The sequence below is a fragment of the Tauraco erythrolophus genome, chromosome 4 (assembly GCF_009769465.1).
Source record: "Tauraco erythrolophus isolate bTauEry1 chromosome 4, bTauEry1.pri, whole genome shotgun sequence".
NCBI classification, from domain to species: domain Eukaryota; kingdom Metazoa; phylum Chordata; class Aves; order Musophagiformes; family Musophagidae; genus Tauraco; species Tauraco erythrolophus.
This window is the reverse complement of record NC_141468.1, coordinates 59654342-59677397: the sequence shown is the minus strand read 5'-3', so window position 1 is coordinate 59677397 and position 23056 is coordinate 59654342. Positions and strand designations below refer to the sequence as shown.

Here is a 23056-nt window from a genome sequence, read left to right as displayed (position 1 = left end):
CTGCCTCTCTGGGAGCGAAGCCATCTGGTGGAGGGTGGGAAGGTATCACCAGCCTTTCCCTGCAGCCCTCTTCAGCTCCGTGCTTTTTCTTGCCCAAAACCTTTCCACCTTTGAATTAATTGGTGTGTAGGAGGGCCAGGTAGTAGGTGAAGCAGTATGTGGTGTCCCCAAGCCCTGTGCTTCTTTATCTCTGCCCATCTCTGTTCTTGCCTCTCTCTGTGCTTTCCACCTAAAAAAGGGATTGTGTGCCCATGCATGGCTTTGGGGTGGGGAACTCATCTTTCTCTTTTGCCCCAAGTGAAGGGAAGGATGTGGGTTTTGGTGGACCTGCAGCAGGTAAGCTTGCTAAAGCAGAGGGAACAGGGCAGCTCAGCCATCTTGGCCCTCCAGAGGACCGGGGCTAATGCTGTACCCGAATGACAGACAGAAAAGATGCAGTGGTTTTGTGCCTGTGTGGTTGGCATGAAGGATGACACGTTCAAGTTCGTTCTCGCTGTTGCTTTCTCTGATCCCTGTGTCCTGCTGAGGCGTTTGCTGTCACGCAGCTCGGGCCAGCCTGCTCTTCATGTCTCTGTAGCAGAGACATGAAGGCTCTGTGGGGACCTGGCCTGCAGGTGTAGTGTATGAGTTGGGGTCAGCAGAGAGTGTCATAGCAGAACGGGTATTTGTTCCCCTCCACCTGCCTTGGTGTATCCTTGTGGGATGGTAGTGTCTTTTCCTCTCTTGAACATCCCCCCAGGCTCTGTCCCTGTCTCCCAGCTCCTGCCAGCAATCTCCATGGCTGCTATGCCTCTGCACTGTGAAGACACGTGTCCGGGGTCACCCTGGTCCAATTAGTGAACACTGGTGGTGAGGAGGGAAGGGATGGCTTGTCCTTGGCTTCACTGACCTCAAACCTTGGTGAGAAACGAGGGAAGTGAGTGGGAGAATGGATCCTGAGTTTCTCCATCGTTGTGTTTCCTCAATCCCCCCAAAAAACCTCCCTTCTGATTTCTGCGACATTGGACAAACTTGCTCTATTATGGAAACAGAGGGGGAGCTGAAGGTAAGGGGGTGGCAGGAGGGACTCAGATCCAGCACCAAGAAAAGAGAGCTGTTTCTAATGCAATACACTGACATTTAAAAGCTTTGGGGACTACAGATAATGGCTTAAGAAGGGATCTGAAATACTCTGAGGCTAAGAGTTCAAACCACTGTTATTTTTCCTTCTGGTGCGGATGATGATGCAGTATCACCTGGAGGTGGTCCAGCAGCACTTCCAAGCTTGGGGTCCACCTGGGCCTACTGGTGGTGTTTGCCCCTGGGGTGGCCCCAGAACACCTTGCTTTGACAAAAGAAGGCATGGACTTGGACTTGCCAAAAACAAAATAAAAGGACAAAACTGAAAAAATAAGAGCATCTGCAAAGTTCCTTTCCACTCTGTAATTTATAAACAGCAAGTAATAATGAACTTTTTGTAAGGATAAATCAAATGTACATTCTGAAATCATTTTCTCTGTAAATGGTTGGATTTCATTTCACCCTTAAAGGGATGCTTAAAAGGAGGAGATAATAATAAAAATAAAAAAATTTACAAAGTATGAAAGGAAATCAAGGGGGGGGTGTTGTGTGTGGCAGCTTTCATTTCTGATTGCCTGGCAGAGGGGCCACTGGAAAATGGAGTGAAGGCAGTTTACTTCCCACCTTGGCAGGACTGTGTCCTCGAGAAGGGAGATTGAGGGCGAACCCGCCTGGTTTGGGGAATGACTCCTGATTTTGTGGGCCCCAGGTCAGATCTGATCTTCTGCATGTTAGGTGAGTATGAGCACGTAAAGGCACGTGAGCCAGCAACGATGGCTGCCAGGCAGCTCTCAAGAGCTGGTAGATGTGGGAACCAACTTCACCACTCATGAAATAGTCCTCCGTTACCATCTCCCCTCCCTTGGATGCATCCACTTTTCAAGAAAACCCTGGAGCCCCAAATTAAACCTCCCACTGCAGAAACCTCTGTCTGGTGGCTGACTTTCGACACGCTGTGTGAGAGAACGTGACCTCCTTGGTTTAGCTTATTTTTAAACCTGCCTCATGTAATTTGTCTGTTCCCATTACTTGATATCAAAGCCTGGTCCTGCTCTGAATCCTCCTGAGCATCTGGCCTCAGCAGTGCCTTTGGCAAGAGCCTTTCACAAGCTCATGTGCCATCTACAGCTATTTAATTTTTTACCTTTTCAACTGTCTTGTGCTCAGGTTCATTTCTGGTCCTATTTAGAGATAGCGACTACAAACATCACAGATTAGTTTCCTTATAATTATTAGATCCAGCATGTTCCCTCCTCTTTGTCTCTTCCACATCAGTCTGATGTTTTCGATTCTCATGTGGAAGGGTCTCCATCAAATTAGAGCCTTGTGTTGTGCATCGCTGAGTGCCTTTTTGCTGCTTCTCTCTGGACAAAGGGCCTGGAATAAACATGCCACTCAAAATTAACCTTTTCTATTAAGAATTTTTAGTATTCTTAGTGATCATTGTATTTTGTGCCCAAATAAGGAATAATCTAAAATAGATGATTGCCAGAATGCTCGATTTTTTTTTCAAGCGGGGAAGATAAGTATATAAGCTTAGGCCAATGGCAATTTAGCCAGACAGTTTAAGAAATGAGAGTTGACTAGGTCAAAGGTTCTCTCGTGTATTTTTCTTGCTTACAACATGAAATCTCCTACTGACATTTATATTTGAAGAAGTAATGCAAATGGCATTTCTTCAGTTTCTTACGAGGTTTTAAAAGAAGGCATTGACAGAACCCAGGACCTTATTCCCCAGAAAGCACAAGCTCCTGCTATGGGATCTGAAAGTGCCTCTGGGAGCGAGGGGTTGACTCTTCTGCAAACCAGTGTGTGGTGGAGACCCTCATTTGCAGGAGCAGTGCTGATGGTCAGCCAAGTCGGGGGGGGGGCACATGGCTCTACCACAAGCATCATACACCCTCTTTCAGAGTCAACCCCCTGCATCCCTCAAGACATATGGGAAGGGATCTTGATATATGCGGTGTATGTCTTGGATACAGAGCCTTAAGCACTGAATTGAACCAGGAGTGTGCAAACTGTCTGATGTCAAGTGAATCCCATGTGTTTTCAGTACCCCAACAGGTGTTATATGGGGAGATGCACCATGGGGGGGGGGCTCTGGCATAACCTGCCTGGAAATAAACTGTTTCCCCCAGGCTCTCACTGTGTTTTCAGGGATGCCCGGTGCTCATTGCGGGCGCTGTGCAGCACTGCTCAGTGAGGACTGAGGCTGCGGCAGACCCTCCATCTCTGGCTTGCAGAGAGGCTTGCTCCAGCTGGTTCCTGATCGATGCCTGCAGCAGGTTTGCTGATCTGGGGATGGACATGCTGTTTCCAAACACCAGGGTGCTTGGAAACAAAGTGACTTCAATATAACTTACAGCACCGTTTAGAGAACTGGAAAGGAGATACCAAGAGCCCGGCTTGCTGGCTGTTTGTTTTTGTTGCTTGGATACATTTGTTCCTGTATAAGGGCACAGCTTAATATGCTGTTTAGCAGGGATAGTTAATTTTTAATTATTAGTTCATTTTATATACTTTTTTTTAAATCTTGCCGCTGTAGTGGCTCAGCTGGGGAAGCGGCCAGCAGGCAGCCCGTGGAGCAGCCAGGGAGATGGTTGCCCCAGCCCTGGGGAGTGTCACCAGCAATGGCTTCATGCTCACGTGCCCCCAGCTGCAGGCACCGGCTGCCCTGCTTTCCAGAGCACCACGATGGAGAGGATTTGGCTGAAGCCATGACGAAAGGGAGGCATATTCTCACACGTGTCTCTGTGGCTCACAGGCAGGCTTATACCCCAGCTGTGTCAAACCTTCACTTGGGAGCAAGCTTTGCAGGGCTTTGCTCTGTCGCTGCAAAACAGCCTCAGAAAAGCCGTGCAAAACTGTCCCATCTGGAGAAAGGGCTCCAGGTCACTGAAGTGAGAGGCTGACATAAGGGATACAACCCACAGACGCTTGGGAGAGGAGCTTGGCTTGGGGCCAGGCTGCTGCAAGCTTTGCCTTTGTGGCTGCAGCAGGGACAAGTGTGTCAGCAAAAGGTTAAAGGATCAGCCCACTTCAGCTAACATCTGGGAGGCTACTGTAAGCATCTCCGAGAACCCCAAACACAAACCCTTACTCAGAAATAGGGAAAATTTGGCAATCTTGACATTTCCTGCGTTTCTGGGTGTGCTGCTGCTTTTTTTTTTTTTTTTTTTAAGCAAAGTGAGAAGAGAAAATAGTCCTTACCGTCTTTTGAAATATGTTACAGCTATGTAAGAACACAAATTTTTCAAGGCCATCTCTCTCCTCACCCTGCCAAATGAAACGCAAAATAAAACTCCATTGTTGTACTTTTAATGTTTCCTGTGCCTTACAGCTCGAACCATGGATCCCTCTTGGCTGAAGTCCATCCCAGTAACGATTTAATTTGGGAACCACACTTCACCTTTCTAAAAATAAGGAAACTGAGACGAAGAGCAACTAAGCTGTGCTGAATAAAGATCTAAAATGAGTTTCTCCAGGATCTCAAATTAAAGAAAACATGTTGCCTAGAGAATGTATAAAACCAAATATTATAAGCCTGCCTCTATGCAGCAAACTCCTTCCTGGCATTTTAGCCCTGTTCTACAGTCTGGACCTTTTCCAAAGGGAAAGCAACAAATCATCAGTCATATCTTTTTTTTTTTTTCCTTCAGACATTTACTAAGAACCAGGCACACACACAAAATAAAAGAAGGTAGAAAACACCTACCCACTTCTGTTTGTTTCCCAGTGTTTTTAAAGCACTTGATTCAAACTGCTACCCAGGAGTGAACGTCTAACTACTGCAAAACCAAAAACCAGACAGATTTCCCCAATGGGACAGAAATAAATGTATTTAAGGACCTGTGAGTTAATGGGACAAGATATGCAATAGGTGCCTTCACCTAAAAAAGAAGAGAAGCATGAAATGGCAGCTCTGCCCTTCTCAGGTTGTATATATGTACATATATGTATATATGGGACCAAATGCTACACGATGCTGGGAGTCCAGATGCACTTTACACAAGCCAAAATCCCATGTTCATGCTGAGAGGACCTCACCGCAGCATGCAGCGGGCAGAGGGGTACAAAAAGCCTGGGGTCAGCATGTGCAGCCCTGCTTGGGGGGCCAGTGCCATCAGCTGCAAGTTCTCAGCTCTCTGCGGACACCTCCAGCACAGAAAGCCCACAAGGCTGTCAAGAGTGATGCAAAATTGCAAGGATAACAGCACTTACAAAAGCAGGGTCTCTGAATGGCTCTGGAAACCTGCTGCAGCACGCAGCTGGTGCACAGTGCAACTGGTAGGGGGGAAAAAAATCTTACTAGCCAGGGAATTAAAAAAAAAGTCCTCAACAAACCCAGCCACAGGGAAATTTGGTTGAAGAAACACGACTCGTGCTGAGAACGAAGGTGTGCCCAGACCAAATGCTACTACGGCAGCATTTTCAATTTGTTAGGTGATAAAACTGAGCCTCCTCAGTGATGATCAGCACAGAACCTGGCAGTAGCGGTAGCGCCGCATCACATAGGCTCACCACTGCCAGTGTTTGCAGCCCCCTGGGCTGCAGGGCTGGAGGTTGAGGACTGAAAAGCTCCATTTCAGCAGCAGCAGAGCTGGGAACTTTTCCTTTCTTCCCCCTGGCGAAACATACCATGAGTGTGGCTCCCTGGAGTGGCTAGTTACTCTCTGTTACTAAAATCTAGGTCTTGGCTGTAAATCAGGAATATCTCTTGAAAGATAGTTGCGTACCAGCGGTCTCTCTTTTCTCAGCACCCATCTTCCTTCCCACACGTGCTCAATGTAGAGCTTTAGGGGTTCAGTGAAAGAAGCCGCCTGCACCACCCTTGGTCCTCTGCCCCTCCTGGCTCATTGCAGCCAGAGAGCAGGAGCCTAAATGCCATTATTCCTTGTTGATTGCTTGAGAAAAGTGAAGAAATAGGGCTGCAATGAAAAAGAGAGCTGTTGGATGAAGTTAGACTGCCAAAAGGCCTCTTACAAGGTCCATTTACTAGAAGATATTAAGAATATTAAGCCCAAGCTCAGATAGCATTGGTGAGTCACTACCCATCTTCCCTCCCATGTTTTGGGATGATTTTCTGGCTCCTGTAAGAGCCAGCCTTCTGTTTCCAAGTGCAGGTTTTTTCCTGACCCTGCAGAGCCCCTCCAAGATGTCATTTGCACCTCTGCAGGTCACATTCACCTACCTGCTGCCTGGGGAGGGTTTGCTGGCTGGTGGTGGGCAGCATAGGAATGTCTCCCTGGCTGGGGATGGTCCTGCCCTTGCAAAGGGATAAGAAGCCCCGGGGATGGCACTTGACTCCTAGGAGCAGAGGTTGCAAGCTGGGTTCAGTGGCAGTGGTTTGCTGCTTTTGGCGGCCATCAGAGCCTGTGGCAGTGGCTGCTTGAGTAGGAGGATTGGCTGCAAGCATGAGAAGACCAGCAGAGGAGTGGCAGCTCCAAAGACTCTCAGGGAGGCGGGGGATGGAGGAGGATGTCTGTGCTTTATCCTGGGTAACAGCACAGGTTATTGTGCCCTGTCACCCATGCTGATTTTCATATTCCACAAGCTTACTTAGTCATTTGTGGAAACAAAGGTTGTTATTGTTCTCCAGGTGCACAGCTAAGGTGTGCTTCCTCCTCTTTGCCTGCACCTTGCCCCATCGAGGCAAGTAAATTCCCTTTCTTGCAGGGACACAGCCTGGAGGCACAGGAGGCACCCCGTTCCCGGTGGGTCCATGGGGAAAGGAGTCACTAGGCAACAGGGCTCTGCAGCAAAAAGGCTTTGGGGCCAGCATCCCATCAGAGCAGCACAAGTCTTTGGAGCTACTGGGTGGGTCCCCACCAGCACGGCGGGTCAGTAGAAGAGCCAGCTGGGCTGGGAAACACTAGGGAGAGGGGGAATGTTGCTTTGCTGCCTAAAGGCAGAGTTCAAGTTTACAACCCCCAGCACGTCACCAGAGTCTGGTGCTCACATGGCACCTGGGACAGCATCGGTCATGGGTCACTCTGCTGTTGTGCTTGTCCTTCTCTTTGCAAGACAGAAGGGGCAGGTTGAACACCCGTACCCACGTGGTGTGGGTGTGGGGAGCCCATGGCAAGCAGTGGGTGTGACAAGCCAGCGAGCAGCCTCCCTGGAGGAGCCGAGGCAGTTTGGAGGCACACTGCGTGTGGCGTGGCCAGAGGAGTTCACAACACACATGCGCAGCCGCTGGCGAGGGGCCTGGGAGCTGGCGTCAAGCCTGAGGGAAAAAAACCCAGAAAGAAACACTAAAACAGGTGCAACCTGAGGGGGCCAGGGTGGGGAGGAGGCACTTATGGACAGTCCTTGGCTGCCATGGCAGAAGGGCAACAAGGAAAGTCCATTGTTGTGAAGCCTGATTCGGCGGATCCCATTCGTAGTGCATCAGGGGCTGGCTGCAGGTAGCTGTGCAAATTTTGATTCAGACTTGGGAGTTTCAGGGACTGGGCTCATGAGCACACCTGCCCAGAAGTGACAGAGCTCTCTTGTGAGGAGCGAAGTATTTCTGTGGATCAACAACCCGAGGAGGAGGCAGCAAGCTGGGAGGAAGGTTCAAAGATCAATTTTCATTCTGGCATAAGGTTGAGGGTAGGGAATATAAATGCTGCCTCCGAGGTCCTGGATAGCTCAGTATATGCACTGATGATCTGGAAACAAAGACGAGCAATATACGAAACATGTTTAAGAGATGACTCAAAGCTATTGACTCTCCAGGAGATCAGAAAGAACTGTAACTAAAATGCAAATGTGGAAAATGGGCAACAACACACATTTGCCAAAGCTTAACTGGGCACGTGCAAAGTCAGAAAAGAGAAAACAAATTGCACTTAAGAATGATGAAGCTCCAAACAGTCTCCAGCAACTCAGGAAAAGATCTGGATGTAACACAGACCTTGGATCTGTGAATAGCTGCAGGTTAAAAAAAAAAGCACACACAAAATATTAGCATGCAGAAGGAAGACGGGGAGAATAATACGGAAAATATGATAATGCTATTATGTAAATCAGTAGCGTGGCCTCTCTGGGAATACTGTCTGCAGTTCAAGTAAGCCTTTCTCAGAAAAGGCTGATTAGGGGCATGGCAAACTCACTCACAAAGAGAGATCAAAACGATTTGGGTTGTTTATCTCAGAAAGGAAATGAACAAGAGGAGATTGGCATGGAGAGAGCCAGCCCGGAGCTTCTGGTTCTCTTCCTGCTCAATTCTATCACTGTCATATCTGCTGTTGCTGAGAAGAGCGTGAAGTGATGTGGCTTTCCTCTGTCACACACAGTTTGCTCTTTCTCTCACCCTCTCCCCTAGGGGAGGCATGGCACATGCAGTTATGTTTTATATTTTGGTAGGATCTGGGGAAGAGAAGATGGCTAAGGAGGAATAATTACTCCTCAGAGCAGGCATAAAGCAGGGAAGGCGAAAACTGAAAAGGAGAATTTCCACCTGGACAGAGGGGTGGCTTCGAGAGGCTCCTTCAATCTTAGGCAGACTCCAGAGAGGCTGCCAGCTACTGCCCTTCTCCCAGAGCCCTTGAGACTTCCAGACCAGGCCCTGGGGTTCCTTGGAGATAAAGATAAGGAGCATGAATTTGAGAAGTCGTTCTGTTAAAAGCATCAGGGCAGTCAGAGGTACCTTCAGACAACCAGCATTAACCCACTACTCTCTGCCTACCCTGAAGCACCAAAGAAACCTTCTCCATTTACCCCTGCATTACCCTAAGCAGCCAGCACGAACAGCCAGAGATGAGCTTGACAGCCTGTGCTGTTGGCTCACTGCAGCATGCTGAACTCTCCCCTTTCTCACACAAAGCCATTTGATGGCACTGAGGCCTGTCAAAGCCAGAATGAAAAAACAAAATGCCTATTAGCTCCCCAGCTGCCCTGGGCCACAGGGAGCACCCTGGCAGTGCCATCAAGCAGCCAACCCAGCCCGTTTTGCCACAGCACACCAAGCCCAGGCCGCTAACGAGACCTTCTGTGACAGAAGGAGCTCCGTGTCCTGGGGTGGGTTCAGGGCGGGTGCCCACCTCGGCCTCACGGGCAGCTGCCAGTCTAAGGGGAAGGGGAAACACTCATCTCTGCTGTGGTGACAGCTGAGGCCGAGGTGGGAAACGGCTGCTCCACCCTGGGCCCCTCAGTTCAAGAAGGACAAGGAACTGCTTGAGAGAGTCCAGCGCAGGGCCATAAAGATGATGAAGGGAGTGGAGCATCTCCCTTATGAGGAAAGGCTGAGGGAGCTGGGTCTCTTTAGCTTGGAGAAGAGGAGACTGAGGGGGGACCGCAGTAATGTTTACAAATATGTAAAGGGTGACTGTCATGAGGATGGAGCCAGGCTCTTCTCAGTGGCATCCAATGATAGGACAAGGGGAAATGGATATAAGCTGTAACATAGGAGGTTCCGCTTAACATGAGGAAGAACTTCTTCCCAGTAAGGGTAACAGAACACTGGAACAGGCTGCCCAGAGAGGCTGTGGAGTCTCCTTCTCTGGAGATGTTCAAAACCCGCCTAGACGCGTTCTTGTGTGATCTGATCTAGGTGGTCCTGCCCCAGCAGGGGGACTGGACTAGATGATCGACCTTTGAGGTCCCTTCCAATCCCTAACATTCTGTGATTCTGTGATTCAGGCCGCACCGCGGGCGTCCCACTCGCCTCGCGCTCCCCTCGGCCTTTCGGGGTGCCCCAGCAGCCATCACCCCTCGAGGGCCGCGGTCTCCTCCGGCCCCAGCGCAGGCCCGGGCCCGGCACGCCCCGCCCCGCCCCGCCCGGGAGTGAGCGGGGGCGGCGCTGCGCCTCCCCGCCGGCAGGGGGCGGCAGCCCGGCACGGGACGGGCGCGCGGAGGGTCCCCGCCCACTCGCCGCGCGGCGCAGCGCGCGGCGCCCCGCCGGCAGGGGGGGACAGCGCCGCGCCGCCTCCCCGGCCCGGGCGCGCGCCGGCCGGAAGTCTTCCGCCGAAGGGGCGGTTTGGGCCCCGGCGAGCTCGCGGTATGATTGGCAGGGTCCGGGGTTGCGACCCGGAAGTGAAGCGGCCATGTTGCCGGGTGACCCCGGGAGCGGTGCCGGGAGGGAGGTGGCGGTGGGCTCCGCCGAAGGGAAGCGGCTGCCGTGAGGGCTCCGGAGCGCCTCCCTTGTCCTCTCCCCGGTCCTTCCCGGTGAGCGCGATGCGGCCGGTCCCCGCGCGGCCTCCGCAGGCCCGACCCCGGTGGGGAGCGGGTGCGCGGAGCGGGCCCGGGGCGGCCCCCTACGGGGAGGGCCAGCTGCGGGGCCCGCCGGTTTCTGTGCTCTCGGAGGGCCCGCTACCCCCGGAGCGTCGTTAGAGAGGTAGTCCCGGCCCTTCCTGGGCCGCGGAGGATGGTGGTCTCTGGGGCCAGGCGTAGATGGGGAGGCGGCGGCCGGTGCGCCCTCGGGGAGGGAAAGCTGATTCGGATCCCGCACTTGGTCACCTCTCTCCAGGTCGCCTGTCCGTACACCCGTCCCCCATGGCCGCGTGGTCCCGGGAGGCTGTCCTGACCCTCTATCGGGCTCTCCTGCGCCAGGGCCGTGGGCTGCGCTACACTGACCGGGATTTCTACCTTGCTTTCATCCGCCGTGAGTTCCGCAAGAACCGGGGGCTGCAGCGGCTGGAGGACAAGGAAAGACAGTTGGAGAAGGGGCAAGTTTTCCTGCAGAGCAAACTCGGGGGCTTGGTTTAGAGAATCCTTGTAGCTCCTTTTGGTCCTGCTTCTCTGTTCTTTCCAAAATCCCCTTGCCAGCCAAAAGAGATGATTAACGCTCCCTGCCTACCACTATCTTGAAGAAGTCTGGAAGGTGCTTCCACAAGCACACCAGGAGGGCTCTCCTGTTCTCTTTACAAATGCATTAGGTCACAGGTAGGTAATTTACAATGATATAACTATGGGTTTTACAATAATATTATAGTTAACTTTGTGAAAGCGTTATTTTCTGCCTAGTGATGAACAGCGGCTGGATTCCTGGTTCATCAAGGCAGGAACGTTCCTCCTGAGGTTGTAGCTTGGCCTTAGAAAAACATAAAGGGCAGTTTTAAACCACCGGAGTCAGGCAGGCTCTGAACCTGGAGCTGTCTTTGAAACTGACTTAGAAAACTGATTTGGAGTCAGATCAGAAGAATTTCCTGGTGTTTTCATGTAGGTTCACTGAGGATCCACCTACAATACAGTGGTGGGAAAGTATGTTTTACACGTGTAGCTGGTCAGGGAAACTCTTTGAGTTTAAATATCATGATTAGGTTAAATAGGAATAGAAGGAAAGAGAAGTACATGTGTAAGAAAATACTAACATTCATGTTATACATGGCGTGGGTCAAAGCCACGAGCCTTGAGGGCAGGAATAACTGTCCGGTGAAAGCAAGGAAGCTGTTCCCTTTGTCATGCATTGTAGTCTCTAATGTTGATTCTTGAGTGTCTTTGAAGTATCTGGGACCAGCTGTTGTCCAAAAATGAGAATGGGAGTGGATGCTTTGAGACTGCCTGTCAGCTCTTGGGGAGATTCTGATTTGTTATGGACAAGCAGTTGACAATCTTTGTATTGCCTTGTCTGTGAGCAAAATTACACGTATTAGATTGAGAATCAGAAAATAAATTGGCGTAAAAAAAGCCATGCTTTGGTTGAGAAGCACAAGTTAAAAGGAAAAGACGTGAATGGTCATAGAGTTTTACATAATATACAGGATTTTATTGCAAAATATTACTGAAGTAAATATTTTTTTTTTTAAAGCATTAGGTGATGGCATAATTAAACCTACTTAAATGGTTAGGAGCCACATCAAATTTGGGATGTTTTTCTTCAGGTCATAAATGGAGCTGGAAGCAAAGAAATGCTGCCATTGCAGAGCTTGGTCAGTACTGCTGTGTCTGGGAATAAGCAGCTCCTCAGAGAAAAATAATTTAAGAGTCTGCAGGGCTGAGTAGTCCCTTCCTATGGTTCTGTGCAAAGACCCCCGGAACCATGAGCGTGGGGTGGAGGAGAATGGAGTGAACTGTTAGGGCTGCGTGTTTTGACCCTTTTGTTTAATGCTTCTGCTCGTTCCAGGTGAGATGGCAGGCGCTGGGCAGCGCAAAGGAAAAAAAGATGACAATGGCATCGGCACAGCCATTGACTTCGTGCTGTCCAACGCCCGGCTCGTGCTGGGCGTGGGTGGAGCAGCTATGCTGGGCATCGCCACGCTGGCCGTCAAACGGGTGAGCATGTGGGATAGCGGGGTGGGACCTGAGCACAGGGGCACTGGAAAGAAGGAGTGGAAATCAGAAAGATTTGCGGTGCTGGGTAAAATGCAAACGTTGGGCCCTTAGCAACTCAAACTGTGCCTGGTGATGTTGCTTTAGATGTACGACCGGGCAATCAGTGCTCCTAGCAGCCCCACTCGCTTGAGCCAGTCGGGAAAGAGAAGCTGGGAAGAGCCAAACTGGCTGGGTTCCTCCTCACGCTTACTGACCCAGGACATGAAGACTAACCTCAGCCGCTCCCTGCAGACCCTTCCCACTGATCCTTCTGCTGCTGACACAGGTAAGGAGCAGGGTGATACTCCTGCCTTGCAGAATCGTCCAGGCCCATAAACTCTGTATTCATTTAAAGGAACGCAGGAAAGAGAATACTCTTATCTACTCCAGGATTTTGATGTTTTTGTTTTAAGCAGGTCTACTGGTAACTTCAAGAATTAGAAGTCAGATTGGGAACTAGTGAGTAATAGTCATCTATTTGCATTCTTCATTCCTCTCGTGACTTCATGGTCTTGAGCTTTATTCTCCCTCCGTTTTTTTTCTTCCAAGCTGAATGCTTATCCGTGCACTCTTTCCTCAGAAAAAGCCATTCCATTCCTTTGAATCTCTTTGTTGCCTTTCTCTGGATCGTTTCAGTTTGTTTGTGTCTTTTGAAGAGGGGGATATTCAAGTTGTGAATGTACTAACAATTTATAACAGTATTTCCTATATTATTCCTACCATTTTTCCTAATAATTTCTGTAACGCTGTTTGCCTGTTTAGTGCTGCTTATCACTGAGTTAGTCTTCATCAGGCTATAAAAAGTGATCTGCAGTCTGCTTTCTGAGTGGAATAATAAGTAATTTAGAGTCTATCAGTGTTTTGTATATGTGTTTGGTTTTTCTCACTGGTTTTACTTTCCATACCTGATCACTTTGGGACATTTACGCTTGGAGATTTAAAATAAAAACCAGTGACCTTCTTAGATTGAGTGACTTTGAATCTGAAAAATAACAATCAAGATTTAACATGATTTCAGATTCTCTGCAAGAAAGTCAGCTTCAGAATGGCAATGGATTTTCTGCTGAGGAAACGTTAAATGACTAGACAGCTGTGTTAAATGTTATCTAGATCATTTTCTTGGACTCCCCAAAGATGAGGATTGAGGAATAAAACCATTGATGATGGCATCTTGTGTTCTTAACTTAAAAATAAATTAAAACTTAAGAAGGAAAAATAAGTGTTTTGATAGTCAGGCAATGAAGTCTGTTTCCCTATGGTTTTGCAGGCTATTTCCTTTTCACACAAACCCTCAAATCTGTCCAAAAGACTCCAGTGGGATAAGAGACAGCAGCTGCTGAGGTTGGGCAAGATGGGTCTGTGCACAGCTTGGTCAGCATTCTGCATGTGCTGCATGGCCAAATGCCTGTTGCCCAAGAAATGTGCAACAGCTGATTGCCTTAATGAGGCCACTGACTTGGGGCTTTCTCCTGCACCTGTTAAGTACCACAGCCCTTCCAAAGATCTCTTAGATCTGTAACTCTTCCTTAATTCTCGTTGATAATTTCTGAAACTCTTGGTCCATAGTAAGAGAAGTCTGAAAGATAGATGGGAAGCATTGACTTATTTCTTTAGGAAACGAGTCAGGAAAAAAGGAGCTTAGAGAACCTGTGCAAGTCAGACATCGCTTAATAACACAGTCGGCAGCGTAAAGTGTTGTATTGCTGATATGTGCCTAAGAGTGGCCTCTCCACTTTGGCCAGTGGAAGTTTGAGGGAGGTTTTCACTGGGGCTATGATTGCCTGAGCTCTGCTGGCCCCAAAATCTGACAGCTCACTGTCCTGATAAGTGTTGATCAGAGTCCTGACAACTTTCATTTTCAAATGTTGTAATCTTCTCCGATCTCATACTCTAGTCAGAACTGGGTTTTGATGATAACTTGTGAAAATCCATTATAATGTTAAAAACCTAATGATGTAGCAATGGTTGTTCAAGAGTGTTTTATCCACTGGTCTGGCATCATGTTAAAAGCTTCTGAACTGGTAACAGTGTGGAATTTTTGATGAAATCGAACTGAGGTACTGCCCACATAGCCATTAAAATTACTTCCTTGTACATGATGTTCATCTTGTTCTGGCTAAATTCCAATCTAGTAACTTGTTTTAATCTGGTTTGATTCTTGTAGTACTATCTTTTGAAGTTTCTCAGCACCTCCCTTTTGACTGGTACCTCTGTAAAGCATGGAAAATGTCTGCCGAAAGCTTTTTGAGACCTAGGAGGCTGCACTTCAGCACTGCAGGTTTTCTTCTGCGGATCAGTTCACAGTGAAACACTGCAGACGATCAACAGTTTTCCTTCTGTCTTGCAGACTTTTTCCGACCCACAAAGCCCAAGCCATCTGCCAAGAGGAGTCAAGTGGAGCTGAAAAAATCCCGCCTTCGTCTGTCTCTACAAGAAAAGCTCTTTGCTTATTATCGGAGGAAAGTAGCTATCCCAGCGGATGAGCAGGCCCGGGCCAAGCAAGCAGCCGTGGATATCTGTGCTGAGCTGCGCAGCTTCCTACGTGCCAAGCTGCCGGACATGCCCCTGCGTGACATGTACCTCAGCGGCAGCCTGTATGATGATCTGCAGGTAATTCCTGGGGCCGCGTGATGGGTCGTTATGCAGAAGGCTGACTAGGCAGGGGCATTTCAGGCTTCCTTGCTGGCAGTGCTGGCTCAGCACAACATTCCTCTGTAATAAGGCTCTTGGTGTCGCCTTTCCTGCCGTGGAGCCAGGCGTTGGTTTCTGCAATGCTGTTTGAACAGGCGTGACCAGGCTACTCTGGCTTTGTCTGCAAAGAACTTGCTTTTATTTCTCCGGATTATCTCAGCCCTTCTTTCCTTCCCCTCTGTGTCTCCCTTTAGCTGTGTTTTTCTTGCTGTTTCTCTGGCAGACCTCTGTTATCTCTCTGTCCCTTCTGTCTCCTTCCAAATACATAATATTCCCGTAGAACTCATGTATTCATGTAGGTCTTCCCTACTCTTTTTTTTTTAATGCATGTCAGACCTGGATTGGACAGCAGTCCCTGCTGCAAATCTCCCTGATGGCAAGATGCCCATGGCTATAGTGAGTGATTCAGAGGCACACTTTTTTTTTGAGTCAGAGCTCTGGAATGGAGTGTCGAGTGTCCAGTGAAACTTAGATCTGGGGTCTTAATCACACTGGTGAAAAGGGATCTTTTAATGACCTTTTTCCAAACAATGTGGCAGACTGGGTGAGGGCAGTAACTAGTTGTAGCATGGGATAATAATAAATAAACCATGGCAACTTAAGCTTGTCTAGAAACTTAATACTCTACCTCCTGTTTTAAGTTACCTTGTGGTGTTGCTGTGCCCTGGGCCAGCCGCATCTCACATCCAAGGAGTGGACTTAGAGCAATAGGTGGCAAAATGATTCATCTGTGTGCAGTCCACGTCAGGTCCTGAAGTATTTGAAGATCTTTTAATAGTACATACCGTATAAGCACTAGCATGGGTTATACCTTGGAGTTACTCCACTGACGATGGGAAGTAGTCCTTCACAATGTCGTTTGACAAAAGATGGCTGTGAATCCCATGCAGAGAGGAGACTGAGACAGCTGAATCCTTATTTCAAGTTCCTTGGAACAGAAGGCTGTCTAAAGGTGGTGAATAAAACTGAGTGTGGAGAGAGAAAGCTTGTTCTCACTGACTTTTCTCTCTTGTGAAAGGTAGTGACAGCTGACCACATCCAGCTCATCGTGCCTCTGATGCTAGAGCAGAACCTGTGGTCTTGCATCCCCGGGGAGGACACTATCATGAACATTCCTGGCTTCTACTTGGTGCGTCGGGAAAACCCAGAGTACTTTCCCCGTGGGAGCAGCTACTGGGACCGCTGTGTGGTGGGAGGTTACCTTTCCCCCAAAGCTGTAGCAGACACCTTTGAGAAAGTTGTAGCTGGCTCCATCAACTGGCCAGCAATTGGGACTCTCTTGGATTATGTGATCCGTCCAGCAGCTCCCCCAGCAGATTTGACACTGGAAGTCCAGTATGATCCGGAACGGCATCTTTTTATTGACTTCCTACCATCCCTGACTCTGGGTGACATCATCCTTGTGGCCAAACCCCATCGACTGGCCCGGAATGACAATCTGTGGCGACTGAGCCTGCGACCAGCAGAAACAGCTCGCCTCCGAGCCCTGGACCAGTGTGATTCTGGCTGCCGTTGCTTGTGCCTGAAGATCTTCAAAGCAGTATGCAAGTCAAACCCAGCCCTGGGCCACCTCACTGCCAGCCAGCTCACCAATGTCATCCTGCACCTATCCCAAGAAGAGTCCGACTGGTCCCAGGACATGCTGGCTGATCGCTTCTTGCAGGCACTAAAGGGGCTGATCCGCTACTTGGAGGCAGGTGTTCTCCCTAGTGCTCTGAACCCCAAGGTGAACTTGTTTTCAGAGCTTACCCCCGAAGAAGTGGATGAGTTGGGCTACACTCTGTACAGCTCTCTGTCAGAGCCAGAGGTCTTGCTGCAGACGTAACAGGGCCTTTCCCAGGGAAGCATTGATAGAGTTTAGCCAAGGTGGACTTTGATTACTGCGAAATATGTCTCCTCCACTTCTCTCTCTCTGTCTCCTTTTGGTTCATTATTATTTCCTGCTGTGGAGTTGGTGCTCCCATTGAATTTCTTGGTGCTACTGGTCCATTTCCACCATCTCTGCCCCAACGGGTACTCATTGGCTAGGGAAGAGGGGCTAAAACTGCAGCTCTAAGATCTTTGCGTAAGTTCTACTGGTGTTTAAGTGTCTACCAAAAAAAAAAAAAACAACTAACTATGCACTTCTTTCTCCTGTAGTACACTTACTGCAGTGAGTCCATTTTTATCTGAAGAAGGTGGAACTGGGCTGGTAAATCCAGTGATGATTTTAGCAGGCTTGCACTGAGGTCCTGTCCTTTCTTTTCCTCCTTTCTGACTTGGCCCTGTGTTTCTTTTTCTCTGCCTGTACCACACTGTCTCACTTTGCTGTTTGTTTTTTTTTTTGTTTGCTTTTTTCTTTTCCTTGTTCCCTTTGACCCAGTCATGCAGGGCAGACTGAGTGAGATGTTTTGGATAGGTTTGTTTTTTGTATTTGTGAGTCAATAATTACACTGGTAGTATTTAGAGCTGTAGAGCTTGGAATAGAAGAACGCCATGGCTCCTGCTCCTACAGAGCCTTCTCATCCTTTGCAAGCTGGGTTCAGGAGTAAGGGCTGAGGCTTGTCCAGTCTGCTGCAGCACAACGTCCAGTAGGGACAGTTCTCACTGAAGCTATTGTAGGGGAGGAAGAAACCTTTGTGGTCTGGCTATGTGATGAAGCCAAAGGAGCAGGGCTTGCCGTTCCTGCCTAGCCAGCTCTGCTGGGTGTTGCTGGTGGGAATGGCCCTGGGAATGGAGAACAGGGAGGCTTCTTAAATGTCTCTGGTCTAGAGGAAGAGAGGCTGATTATGAGGGAGGGGTGGGAGACACACATGGGAACAGGGATTTTTATTTTTTTTTTTTTTCCCCCCCAGCAGCTTATGGCTCTTCTGGTTTATAGGAGGTGGAGGCAAGACTGCATGCCTCTAAGGGCTTTGTAACAAGCACGCGTAAGCCAGATTCTCGCCAGCTGTAAGTCTGTGAAGGTGACAGGACTGAACTGATGTCATCAGTAAGGTTCCATCGCATACACTGATACTAGGGTACATGTGCAGAGCTGCCATTTAGACATATGTTGGCTTTGCCATCTGGTCTCCCTATACGTTTTAGTCCCCTTCCCAGCCACCTCAGAACTGAGGCTGTCCATTGCCTTCCTCATTCCCTTGCACAGACTCTCCAGTGCTCCCAGTTTACAATTACTCTTGGAAAGCTGGTGAGGGCACACCTTCCCATTCTGTCTCTTTGGACCTGTTGGTAATGCAGTTCTGCCCGCTCGTGTTTGTGGCTGCTGTCAGGCTTATTCTCCCTGGGCTGCCCTCCCATCTGCTGCTGGACTGCGGTATGGGTTTCGGGAGGCAGCTGCTGCACTGTTGGTGTCTCCTAAACTCGCCACACAGACTCTATATACTCTGTGTTAAGCCTTCTGGCCTCCTGTCTTCGAAAAGGGGGAGGGAGGATGTCCTCCTGAGTCTGGGGCTGTGTCCCTGGCAAAAGGCCAGTGCAGCTGTGACTTGTCTTTTCACGGCTTTAGTACCTTTTTTCCCCTTGCTGTCCAGCTTCCCTAGCCAATGGAGAAGGGTACTGCAGCAGCAGGGTTTGGAGGGAGCAGGAATCCTTCCTTTCCTCTCAGGACTTCCCTCCACTTTGACAGAGAAGTTTCAAGGTGAATTTCAGGAGTGGAACCATGGAGGGGAGTCTTTAGCCCTTGTTTTCTTTTTAGAGGCAGTGCTGGTGAGATGAGGGAGGGAACATCTTTCTCGGACAATCCGTCCATTTTAGCCAATGTGGCAGTCAGATAGTATTCCGTACACACTGATAACGCAACATTGCATTTTAAATTATTTAAACCGTAGGGTACTGGTATTTTCTAGACTGCCAGATGTGTACTTTGAAGTTTGTGTGTGTATATAGTCTGTAATCTATAAAAGGTTAACAGAAATTCCATTTGTATGATTTTGTGTTTTGAAAGTTTTGCAGCAGTCAGTGTTGGTCAGCTGTTGATTGCTCTTCACTCTGGTTCTCAGATTTTTTTCCTCCCTTTCCCTGCCCTCCACTGCCTTTCTAACGTCAGCCTTCCTATCCTAAAAGCAGACAGATGAGACTTGGAGCCTATAGGCTATTGGGGGAAATTCCCCTTTCTTTTAATTACTTGAAGGTCAACAAAAATATTAAAATATCTGGGTTGTCAGGAGTTCCCCATAAGTTCACTTCTTCAGTCTGATCTCACCCCTCACTTGGTGCTGACTCCAATACCATGGTCTTCTCACAGAATTGAGCAGCAACATGGTTTGGAATGATCAAAACTATAGATACAGAAAAGGTGGGACATAAGCAGGAGGAGGCTACTGTCTGAGCTGGCTTGAGAACAGTTGCCACATAGATATCTGTATGCAGAATTTTTTACATGAATGCTTTTACTTCTTCCTGGCAACCTAATGAATTGATATTTTATGGCCATTTCTTGCTGCTATCGAGCTCAATTTGTGTATCAAATGGAGACTGAAGCTGCCTTTTTGCCTTTTCTGTAGACTTTGCTCCACTTCACTTGAAACACTTCCACCATTTCTTCCCTTCAGTTTTGCCTTCCTCTGAGCTAGCCACAAGCCCACTCTCGGGAGGCAGATGCTCACTTCCTACAAGCAGCCACCACGGAGGGCAATAGCTGCCCTGGCAGTGGCAGTCTCAGCAAAGGCCAAAGATGTAACGGGTCACAGGGACACTGCAACTAGGAGTATTTCAAGAGCAGGGTCAGCATAAGTGTCAACAGAAGGGAGGCAAGGAAGAAGGAGTAGGGTAAGTATGCAGGAAACTTACACTAATGCTGTACCCAGCCTTTGGGTCAAACAGACTGTTGCAGAGTCTTTCAAACTGGCACCTTTCAGTATTAAGTGCAGTACATATGTTGACGTACAGCCTGGAGGACTGTCTTACCTATAGATAGGCTCCTTCTTAGTCAAAGCTGTGGCACAGAGCAAGAGGACCTAAAGCTGAATGTGAAAAGGGCAGCTCACAGCCATCTTCCTGGCAGAGCAGCTCAGAGACAAATTGATTGTAAGAGGCCCAGAGCATGCGTTTGGTTGGCTGCTGCCTGGGCTCCAAGAATGCCTCGGTGTGTTCTGCGATAGCTTGGCTCACTCGAGCTTCCTACGAGATTGTTGCCTTGTTCCCTGTAACAACAGGGCGAGGACCGACCTGCTCAGCTGTGGTGTTTCACTGCTGCTGAGCTCCACCGCTAATCCTTCAAGTCAGATGGATTTCTTTTCCTGTATTTAAAAGCAATTATGGAAAGTAGAGGCTGCTTTCCGCCTCCTGGCGAGCGGCCATCAGGGCCCTCACTCTTAGCATGTGGGTACTCGAAGTGAGAAGTAAAGAGATGATGCCCATCTCTCCCAGGCCTGGAGGCTATGGATTTGCAAAGGGGAAAGTGCATGGTCTGTGACAGAGTGCGCGAAATTCTGAAATAAAATTACTTTCCACAGTAACCTGATTGTCTCTGGTGTGTTTATAAAGAACGGAGCGTCTCTCTGCTTTTGTCTCAGTGCGTCACCTTTATTCTGACATAATTCTGCACCACACCAGTGCTTGGGGACCGACATGCCCCTTGCTGATTCACTTGCTCTTCCCTTCATGGCTCTGGGTGCTCTGCAGCTTGTCTTGAGAGAGCAATCAGCTCGGTCCTGCAGCGTTCTGGCTCCCAGCAGCGTTCGCACCAGTCACAAGATGATGCGTAATGATGGCGCTGTGCCTCCCATCCTTTCTCTGATAGCCTGCGTGCCCGGACAGGCGCCTGCTTTTCATGTGGCTCCCCAGACTTCACAGGCTTCTGTGCCTCTTCTTAATATTAAACTTTCCTGTAGAGGCTCCCTCACCCTTGCTCAGTCACAGGTTAGTTTCTTCGTGCCAGTCCTCTCCCCTGCCAAATGCACTCCTCTTATCCAGGCATCAGCCTTGAGGCAGTGAGGAAGCTGCGGAAGCTGCTGTGCCAGGGGCTTGCGTCTGATGTATTAAAGCTCTTCCCAGTACGACCCAGTTTTATGTACCTACTTGGGAAGATGGGGCGGAAGTGTTGGACATCAAGTAAAGCATAAAGTGATGCTGCTTTTGGATCCTGGGCTCCTTAATTCTGGGAAGACGTGCTATGGTGACAACGTTGTCCTATGAGACTTATTTTAATGAGGACTCAGCAATTAACTATTTTGGAGGATGTTACAGAAAGGCAGTCTACATCTCTAATGTTTTTTTTCTGAGGCATCTTGCCTGTGTTGTTTTGTTTTGGTTTTTTTTTCCCTTTAATCTCTTCTGTGGTAGAAACAGATCAGATGAGATCAAGCACATTTCATGTCATATGGAGTCTTACAGGAACAGCTAAAACAAGCTGCTGTGTGGAATCTGTGCCAGGCGTTACCCCCTCAAGTTAATGGCCCTGGAAAGTCTAGAGCTTGCAACACATGTTTAATGTATGCAGCGGTTTGCACCTTTGCATAAAAGCTGCCCTGGCATGACTAGGGAGGAAAGATCAAAAGATAGGGGTTTGTTTAACGTAGAGAAGAAGTAATTGAGAGGAGTTATGATAATTATTTCAAGTATGGAAAAGGTTGCTACAAAGAAGAGGAGCATAAATGGTTCTCCAGGCTGCAAGGGCTCAGCATCTCTTTTGTTCTTAGCCTAAGGAACAAAGAGCTCAGGAGGAACGTGAATTTTGGAAAAAGCCAAGTATTTTTGCGTACTTCGTTATATAACCACAGTCCTGTCTTGGAAATGAATGTAGCTGAGCTTACATTTTACTTATTTATTTTTGCCTCTTAAATAAATTCCTGCCTGACTATTCTGTGGCTAATCTTAGGCTGGGCGAGAGAAGGTGGCTGTACCCCAAATTTGAGATTATCATGCTGAAGTGTTGAACTATATGATGAATGATGTTGCTTTTTTTCCCCAAATACTTAATCACCTCTGTGGGTTTTTAAAGGCTTATTTTAATATTCTAAACTCCAGAAAAGCTGCAAACAGCTGCTGCTTTTTAAATTTAGTCTCATGGAAAAACGAGGAGCCTCTTCAGATAAGATAAAATATGTTGGCCCACTACCTGCAATAGGTATGATTCAATGGCTCCAGCATGGCTCACTGAATCTGGGACTGGATCTTGAAACACTGGGCTTTACTCACAGATGCAGCAAGCAAGAAATGGGAGATTCTCCTTCTTACCAACGAAATCCAGTATTGGCTTCCAGCCCTAGGAGGGCTGAAGTCTAGATGCTTGGGGAACTGCTTGAGGTATCTGGATTTTATCTTCTTTATCCTTGTCAGGCTGAGTTTGATGATCTGAGTTTACGATTTGAGGGATTTAAGAAGTATCCTCCCCCTCCCTTTTTTTTTTTTTTAAACATTCAAAACCTTCTTAAAATAGGTCTTATGTAACAAGCATGTCCTCTACACAATAGGGGATAGCACAGTGTAAAAGTTCTACTGGCATACTCTGAGAAGGACAGCATTATTCACAAGTCACAGAGCCAGAAATGTGGTGGTGAGCAGGCTAATAATATCTTTATAGTATATGATCCTGTGGAATAATCTTGCAAATAAATGGTAAGGCAGACGAGGGCAGTCAGAGCAAGGTAAGGCAGGAAAGATCTGAAATCATTTGGTACACAGAAAGCGTTGTTGTCATTTTATGAATAGCAGGAGAGTGGGAGACAGAGTTTGGCTCATGGAACTGAAACTTTTCATCATCTTAAGCTTTACTAAGTACTCACGCAGAAGTCAGTTCTGAACAAAATCACTTTAAACACACTAAAAGTCAGATTGATTTTTATTTTGCTGCCCTGGTTCAATTTCCCTGGCTCCAGTAGCTAAGTAGCTCTTTGATCTGTCTATTAACACTCAGTGCTAAGCTTCTCAGGGGGAATGTATATATCTCTCGATTCTAACCACATTCTTCACGAAAAGCCTTCTCCATACAAATAATGGGCAAAAGTTGCTTGATTTTATTTTGGATTTTCTTTTTTTAGACAACAGTTCCCTTGGTTCAGCGCAAGCCCACCCTTTCCCCTGTCTCTCACTGTGGTAGAATTGTTACTGTTCCACAGAAGCACAAGGGTGATAACACTGTCCATTC

The 23056-nt window shown here is 48.3% G+C and overlaps 2 protein-coding genes across 3 annotated transcripts; both read left to right on the top strand.

The window, feature by feature from the left end:
• The first annotated feature begins 10044 nt into the window (after positions 1–10044).
• Positions 10045–10753, top strand: MIURF (mitochondrial elongation factor 1 upstream open reading frame). 2 transcript variants are annotated; one of them, XM_086611061.1, is made up of 2 exons: positions 10045–10218; positions 10528–10753. In XM_086611061.1, the coding sequence occupies exons 1-2, from the start codon at positions 10045–10047 to the stop codon at positions 10747–10749; spliced, it is 396 nt and encodes a 131-aa protein (XP_086467187.1). In that variant the 3' UTR covers positions 10750–10753. The 2 variants fall into 2 exon arrangements, with proteins under 2 accessions (XP_086467187.1, XP_086467188.1); XM_086611062.1 differs by having other exon boundaries at positions 10176–10209; positions 10511–10753.
• Positions 10754–10887: 134 nt separating this feature from the next.
• Positions 10888–17788, top strand: MIEF1 (mitochondrial elongation factor 1). The gene is made up of 5 exons (XM_009985645.2): positions 10888–10926; positions 12107–12255; positions 12400–12580; positions 14642–14904; positions 16004–17788. The coding sequence occupies exons 2-5, from the start codon at positions 12112–12114 to the stop codon at positions 16808–16810; spliced, it is 1395 nt and encodes a 464-aa protein (XP_009983947.1). The 5' UTR covers positions 10888–10926; positions 12107–12111; the 3' UTR covers positions 16811–17788.
• Positions 17789–23056: the final 5268 nt, after the last annotated feature.

Bases quoted from the DNA above. Each gene is read 5' to 3' on its own strand.
- MIURF (XM_086611061.1), top strand. From the start codon at position 10,045: ATGATTGGCAGGGTCCGGGGTTGCGACCCGGAAGTGAAGCGGCCATGT. The intron at 10,219-10,527 runs ATGCGGCCGGTC...CTGTCCGTACAC, and splicing joins GGTCCTTCCCGGTGAGCGCG to CCGTCCCCCATGGCCGCGTG.
- MIEF1 (XM_009985645.2), top strand. From the start codon at position 12,112: ATGGCAGGCGCTGGGCAGCGCAAAGGAAAAAAAGATGACAATGGCATC. The intron at 12,581-14,641 runs GTAAGGAGCAGG...TCTGTCTTGCAG, and splicing joins TCCTTCTGCTGCTGACACAG to ACTTTTTCCGACCCACAAAG. The intron at 14,905-16,003 runs GTAATTCCTGGG...CTCTTGTGAAAG, and splicing joins GCCTGTATGATGATCTGCAG to GTAGTGACAGCTGACCACAT.